We start from the raw sequence: 7,292 nt of genomic DNA on the forward strand, positions 1-7,292 counted from the left end.
ATTCGAGTTTCCGTGATGTCTAAGATTATCTGTATGCTCAGAATTTGTTTTTGTTTCGATAATGCAGAAGTGGAGCAAGGGAAAGCAAAAGGAGAAGGTCAACAACATGGTTTTGTTTGATCAGGGAACGTATGACAAGCTCCTTACTGAAGCTCCCAAGTACAAGCTCATCACACCATCTGTCTTGTCTGACAGATTAAGGGTATGTTCATTTGTCATCATCACTATCTAATTTAATTGTTGCTGCCAAAATAATGTTGATGCATCACTGTAATGGCCAAATGATGTCAGGCCTTTCATTTTCCCTTTCCGCTTAATTGCATTATGTTATGAAGTAAGATTCGGTCATATAATTGATACAAAATATGAGATACTACTTTATGTTTTAAGTTAAATCCTTCTCACTGTAGGTCCTGTTAAAGTGAAAGCATGATCCTTTAAATTACTTTGAATGCATTTCTAGTTCGTAGCTTCATTTGGTTTCTTTGGAGGATTGATGTCACTAACGGTGGCCCGTTTTATTGTAACTTCAGGTAAATGGGTCACTTGCTCGGAGAGCAATCAAGGATCTGATGGCCAGAGGTTTGATTAGAATGGTATCGTCTCACTCCAGCCAGGAGATTTATACCAGGGCCACCAACACCTAATCAACAGAAATATAGCTTCTAGGGAAACTGGTTCTGTTTTATTTTTGCTTTACCGTTCCGTGGACTTGTACCATTCCGCATATGAAAGTTTTTAACTTTGAAGGCATATGAAAGTTTTGAACTTTGAAGGTACCATTCGGAATATGAAAGTTTTGAACTTTGTAGGTTTAACTTTTAGTATCTGGGGAGAAATTTGCTCTTTTTTTGTGTGAAATCTTTGTCCTGGTTTCTTCGCTTATGTTATTAGATTCTGATGAATACTTTACACAATAATGTCATGAGTGGTTAATTGTTTTTACGAAATGTTCAATTGGGACCCTGATATATATTTTCTTCATTTTTAAGCTTAAGGCTTTCTAATGGGAAAATAAATAAAATCTGCTAGCTCAACTCTCGAGTCAATCTTGAATTCATGTGACAACTACCTCATTATCACAATAAAAGAAAGTCATGAATTCATATTTGTTCATATCATAAAAAGTTAAAACTCTGTTCAACTCAGATATTTCTACATCCTAATTCCTGTATTGAATTTTTTTCTTTTACAAATGGCAAACCCCAGCCTTTCCTTTGCATTGCATAGAGACTGTTATCGTGACTCTAATTTTTTTCTTTTACAATAACCTTTTTTTTCTTAGGCCGTTATCCTAGAGAAGTCAACTGATACATCAAACTCTTGAATGAGTTATACAATATCAATACTTTATCTCTATAATAAAATACTAGTTTATTGTAAAGTATAATAATGTACAAATCATCTTTCTTCTTTTATATGATATAAGCTTGCTTGATGTTGCACATGATTATTGTTTATATGCATCATTTATTCAATGCTTAGTTATGATAGTAATTGATATGTACAAGAGTCTTAGATCACAACTTCAACAGAACAGGTTGAAGAATTGGCCGGAAGTTGACCTCATCGGTCTATCTGTCACTGTGAGTGCAAAACTGTTAATCAATTGATTTGATTAGTTTAAAGTCATGTGGAGATAATTTTTCTCGTTAATTTCTTGCAGGTTGTTTTTGGTGTTCTGCATTGGAATTCAAACATTCGTAAGGCCTTGTTTGGTTGGGACAGCCACAAAAGTATGTTTCGCCTCTCACTTCTATGTTCTGTTTTTACAAAATCACGCTTCAGAAAATTAGGTTCAAGTTTTCTGTTAACAATGGTGGATTTCATGTCTAAAGTCAGAAAACATTCAATTTCGTCTTTCTATGTTCCCAGAAAGGCTCTAGTTGTGCATTACTATTAATTTTCTTACATATCGGCCCCCTAAATTTAGTAGGTCCAAGTTTTGACCAAGACAGTATTAGCATTACAGCGATGCTACCGAATGATGTGTTTGCTCCATTCAAACGAGCTATAAGAGATGGCGATGCAGATTTTGTGAAGGAATTTATTTCGTCAAATCCTAATGCAAAAAATGACAAAATTGACCTTCTCGGTCAGACTGCCCTCCATCTTGCAATTGATGCTGGCCGAATAAGGATTGTGAATAACTTACTGAAAATAATTTCCGATGAGGATGGTTTCCGAATTCAGGACAACAATGGTTATACACCGCTCTGTCTAGCCGCTCAAATCGGAAATACGGAGGCTGCTAAATCCATAGTTAAGAACAGCGTTGACCCGGCAAGCTTGCTAGGCACTACAAATGAAAGAGGAGATACACCGGTTTGTGTTGCTTGCTTGGCACGGAACAAGGATACAGCTCGATATCTTTATTCCGTGACTCCAAAAGAATTGTTTGAACAGGAAAATGAAAAAGGCCATGGATCTGTGCTTCTAGTTGCTTGTATTACCACCCATACGTTCGGTAAGAGTAGTCCAAAGTTTGGTAGAAAAGCTGGAAATTTTCTAAATTAGTTTTCATGGAAAATATTTCTACAATTAAGCCCAAAAATTTATATTACTCATCTCATCGATTACAGATATTGCTCTAGATCTTAAGTTTCCACATTTATCGATTGTTCGGAATCGATATGGCAGCACACCATTGTCAGCATTGATCACGACACCTTCTCTGCTCTTCAGTTGCTGTCCTCTACCTCCTCTATACCTATTTCTCTATCGATGTTAGTATTTACTTCACATCGATCATGTATAATAATCTATATATACACCCATGGTGATTTTCAACTTAATAGAATTAATTTGGGATGTTCTTATCATGAAAGGTATATTTGTCCAGCTTCCTTCTTTGTGTCTACAAGAGAGTCAACTAGACATTCTCACAGAAGAAGAGAATGTAATGGATCGGATTAAATCGAAAGGTAAATCATTACTTACCAGTAAATACTTATACAGGGACTTAGTTTTCTATAGAGTGAAAACAAACTGCGTTTTATAATTTTGTAGAGCTCTTTTTTCTATAAGTAAACAGGGCCTTAGTTTCCAATTGCAGGATGGTCAGATAGATTTAAGAGATGGGGTGCTACTTTTCGAGAATCAATATCAATTTACAACGGTACTCACTTTAATAATCTTATTTGGTTTTGATGTCACTGCATATTGTCGTAAGAGTAACATCATCGATCGAAAGACAAAACCTGATACTCAGATAATCGATTGTCAAGTGTTCCTAGCATTAGCATAACATCGACATCACAGTGTTCACCTGTATTATTAGCTCAATTCCCTAACAAAGAAAAGATGAGTGGCTTAATTGGACATTGGATATAAACTGAAGGGAATAATCTGAATAGCGTGCCTTAGACAGCACGTCTCCGAAATAGATAAGATAATTGGGTTTAAGCGGCCTTGGATGTCTTGGGCGGGCAGTGGGCAGAATCCATTCGACCATTCATTCCTCTGTTTGATTGAAATGAAAAGGCAAAACGACGTCATGTTTAAAGACCGCTAAATTACCGAGTTCCTTAGAGAGAGTTGTCTCGCACCCCTCCTTCTGTGCTTGAAAAGTTCACTCTGTTTTAGAATCTCATAATTGTTCGTTAGGACGATCAAACCCTACCCGTATATATGAATGTTCACCCGAAAAATGAAATTGGAAATAGTGGGATTCGATCTGTAAGTTATGTTTACTTGATGAAAAATCTTGTTGCTTGGCATTTACCTTGAGCCTCAAGATTCAGTAGACTAGAACATCTTCTGAGTCATAAATTAGCATATGTACTTATTAAGCTCTACATAATTTCCACTAGTAATATCTCATTTGTAAAGTCAAAAATTTAGGGACAAATTACAATAGCATGAGTGCACTGTGCACTACATAATTACATGAGCCAAGTCTTTGTTTGTTTTATCAAAACCGCTCAACCCACAAGAGGAAACAGAAATCTTCTTTAAAATTGGGGAAAATGCAAGTGCTAAAGCATTTATATTATAACTTGCAAGGACAACGATCGGTATGAAGAATCCTAGCTCTCCCTTTAGGACAGCAAAGAAAGCAGCACAGAACGCGACGATCATGGCTTGAATCGAAATGAAAAGAGTGGTCAACGCAATCATTATCATTTTCGGCAGAGTTTCGAGGAAATCTCTTTCGACGAAGGAAATAGTCATTAGCCTCAGGAATATCAATACCGATGTTGAGGAAGAAAGGAGTGATATAGCATTGGATACCATAAAGATTTTGAATGAGCTTTCTTTGAGTAACAAGGGATACCCATTTTCTTGATCATTGCTGCCTGGAAATGTAATTGCAGCAGCAAACGAAATTGATATGATTAGGGCACAAACAAATGCACAAGACGACGCGTTGCTCTTTACCCAATTCCCTGCTTCATTCGCTAGATCCTTATGGTTCGTATTAAAAACTTCACGAGGAGTTGCATAATCTAGATTGTAAGATGACCATTCCATTACGTTCATAACGTTTTCCACCTCCTGCAAACATTTAATGTTTACTTTTTGGATACATTGAAAAGTGGATATATCTATACATACCCAAAAGGTAAAGGTGATTACTATTTCTTTTCTTTTTTTTAAAAAAAAGTGATTACTATTTTGATACAGATGTAATAGTAATTAGATTACGACCAGACCTTATACCATTCGAGCTCTCTCTCCATCCGCATAGCTGGATTCGGAATGCGATCATTCATTGAAATAGGAGGTGACATCCCTGCTATATGTAACATATTACTTTGAAACTTATCTTTGTAATCGATTAGCAAGTCTTTCCTTGTTTTAATCCCATAGATAAGGCTGAAAATCTTTTCCTGACGAAATTGAACTGCCAACATAAACATGCCTCTCGAATTCCTATCCCTAGCATAGAGAAGGCTAGGATTAGCTTTAACCATTGCCACGACAATTTCAACTCTTCCATTCTCAACAGCTTCAAAGAAAAGATCTAGTAATCCAAATGACTCGAGATATCCAAGATCTAGCCCCACAATTTCAGGAGCCATGCATTCTAGGATTTTCTTAGCACATAGATGATCGTGCTTTAAATGGTATAACTTCTGTATGCAAGACACTACAATCAGAGAAGTCGAGGATTCAGAAAAAGAGACGAAGATAGGAACCAAAGAAAGAAATAAAGGCGGAATACGTACGTACCATCGATAAGTAATATTGATTCAAGAAAATTTGCACCCCATCTGCTAAATCGATCTAACCAACCTGCAAGTTGAAAATGAAAAACGCAGAAAAGCACATACTTTAAAAAACTAGTTGCTTTCTAGAAAATAAAAAACAATAGAATAATTCTACTAACAAGACCGAAATATAAAATGAATATAAGCTTCTAGTTAATTTGGGGAATGATTTTCATAATGAAATCTTTTGTCAACACTACTATGTATATTGTAATGTACAAAAACTATTTTGTCGACCCTACCTTTTGGTTTCATGGCATCCTCTACATTTTCTCCCTCTGCGATAATATCTAGTCGACTCTCTCGCATGAAGAAAGAAGGAAACCTGACATATATACCTTTCATGAACAAAGAAACCAAAACTAAATATCAAGCAGGTTAACCAAAAAATCATACAAAGTTTGTATATGCTGGAAATATGTACCTAGACTATATAGTCTTAACTAGTCATATATGATCAATGTGAGATAAAATCCCAAGCTAAATATACAGAAAACAAATACTAACATCGATAGAAAAATAGGTATAGAGGAGGCAGAGGATAGCAACTGGGGTACAGAGAAGGCGTCCTGATCAATGCAGCCAATGGCGTGCTGCCATATCGATTCCGGACAATTGCTAAAGCTGGAAAATTCTCGATAAGATCTAGAGCAATATCTGTAATAAATGATGTGATTATATAACAAGCATATGCAATTTCCGACAAAATTGTCTAGATTGATCTGAACTAAAAGAAAAAAAAAAAAAAACATTGGCCACTTCTCTACGACACCAACTAAATGTCTACATATGACTTTGAAGTATACTCTTACCGAACATATGTATGGCAATACAAGAAACTAGAAGCACAGATCCATGTCCATTTTCATTTTCCGGTTCGAATAGTTCTTTCGGAGTGACAGAATAAAGATAACGAGCTGTATCCTTGTTCTGTGCCATGGAAGCAACACAAACTGGTATATCTCCTCTTCTATTCATGATGCCAAGCAAGCTTGTCGGGTCCATGCTGTTCTTAACAATGGATTTAGCAGCCTCCGTGTTTCCGATTTGAGCGGCTAGACAGAGCGGTGTATTACCAATATTGTCCTCAATTCGTAAACCATCCTCGTCGGAAATGATTTGCAGCAAATCTTTCACTATCCTTATTTGGCCAGCATCAATTGCTAGATGGAGGGCAGTCTGTCCTAGAAGGTCAATTTTGTCATTTTTTGCATTAGGATTAGATGAAATAAACTCCTTCACGAAATCTGCATCGCCTTCTTTAATAGCTCGTTTGAAAGGCGTAAATTTCCGGTACACGTCATTCGGCAGCATCGCTGGAATATTGTCTTGGTTCAAACTTGGACCTACTAAAATTTAGGGGGCGAAATGTAAGAAAATTAATACTATTGCACTACTATAACAATTTTTTTCCCCTGCAAACATAATGACCAAATTGAAAGGACAAAGAGAAACCAAAACAGCAACAAAAGCAACATGGTAGTATAAGGAATAATCAAATATTACGAATGAGCTTAAAAATATAAAACGTCATCTATTTTAATACGAAAGGAGGAATAATAAGTAGCAGTTTCATTAGTACTCACAATGATAGGGTCGCTGGAGGAGTTCAATCTTGGGACGAATTCTTCATTCTTGCTCAGTTGTGCTTCTGCTACTGTCTACAACCAGTAACCATTGAATGTAAGTTTATAAAGTCGTATGTGAAATCAAAGGAAGGTTATACAATAATAAAGAAAAGGAAGATGATTTATACGGTACAATAAAATAATATCTTTATTTATACAGCTAATATATTGGCATTGAACGACACATTCAAATGTTTGACTAATCTAATTGACTTATGTTTTACTAGATAGGAAAAACATTTTTTATGAAGGAATAAGAAGAATAAACATTGAGTTGTTTTAATAAATTGAAGCTGGCTGCTAAAAGGATTGAACATTTCGTACGAACACTTCGTAGGGGGCATTCAATACATTGAAGCGTTAGCCATACTAAAAGGATTGAAGCTGGCTGCTCTTTGCAATATCAGAAACTTCGTGATTGAATCTGACTGTAGTAGAAGCCATTCATAGC

General features: G+C 36.0%; 1 protein-coding gene across 1 annotated transcript; it reads right to left on the bottom strand.

The window, feature by feature from the left end:
• Nucleotides 1-3,876: 3,876 nt before the first annotated feature.
• Nucleotides 3,877-6,527, bottom strand: LOC139881073 (uncharacterized). The gene is made up of 6 exons (XM_071865612.1): nucleotides 6,026-6,527; nucleotides 5,771-5,870; nucleotides 5,456-5,538; nucleotides 5,176-5,238; nucleotides 4,656-5,092; nucleotides 3,877-4,497 (listed from the first exon to the last, which is right to left on the bottom strand). Exons 1-6 carry the CDS (start codon nucleotides 6,525-6,527, stop codon nucleotides 3,877-3,879), a joined length of 1,806 nt encoding a protein of 601 aa, XP_071721713.1.
• Nucleotides 6,528-7,292: the final 765 nt, after the last annotated feature.

The sequence above is a fragment of the Rutidosis leptorrhynchoides genome, unplaced genomic scaffold (genome assembly GCF_046630445.1).
Source record: "Rutidosis leptorrhynchoides isolate AG116_Rl617_1_P2 unplaced genomic scaffold, CSIRO_AGI_Rlap_v1 contig111, whole genome shotgun sequence".
In the NCBI taxonomy this organism is placed as follows: Eukaryota; Viridiplantae; Streptophyta; class Magnoliopsida; order Asterales; family Asteraceae; genus Rutidosis; species Rutidosis leptorrhynchoides.

What these genes read in the sequence shown, in the direction of transcription:
- LOC139881073 (XM_071865612.1), bottom strand. Translation starts at nt 6,527, where the DNA reads ATGCTGCCGAATGACGTGTACCGGAAATTTACGCCTTTCAAACGAGCT. An exon ending in GGATGCCATGAAACCAAAAG is followed by an intron (nt 5,239 to 5,455) that starts GTAGGGTCGACA and finishes TTCAACTTGCAG; the next exon opens with GTTGGTTAGATCGATTTAGC. An exon ending in GAGAGCTCGAATGGTATAAG is followed by an intron (nt 4,498 to 4,655) that starts GTCTGGTCGTAA and finishes AAATGTTTGCAG; the next exon opens with GAGGTGGAAAACGTTATGAA.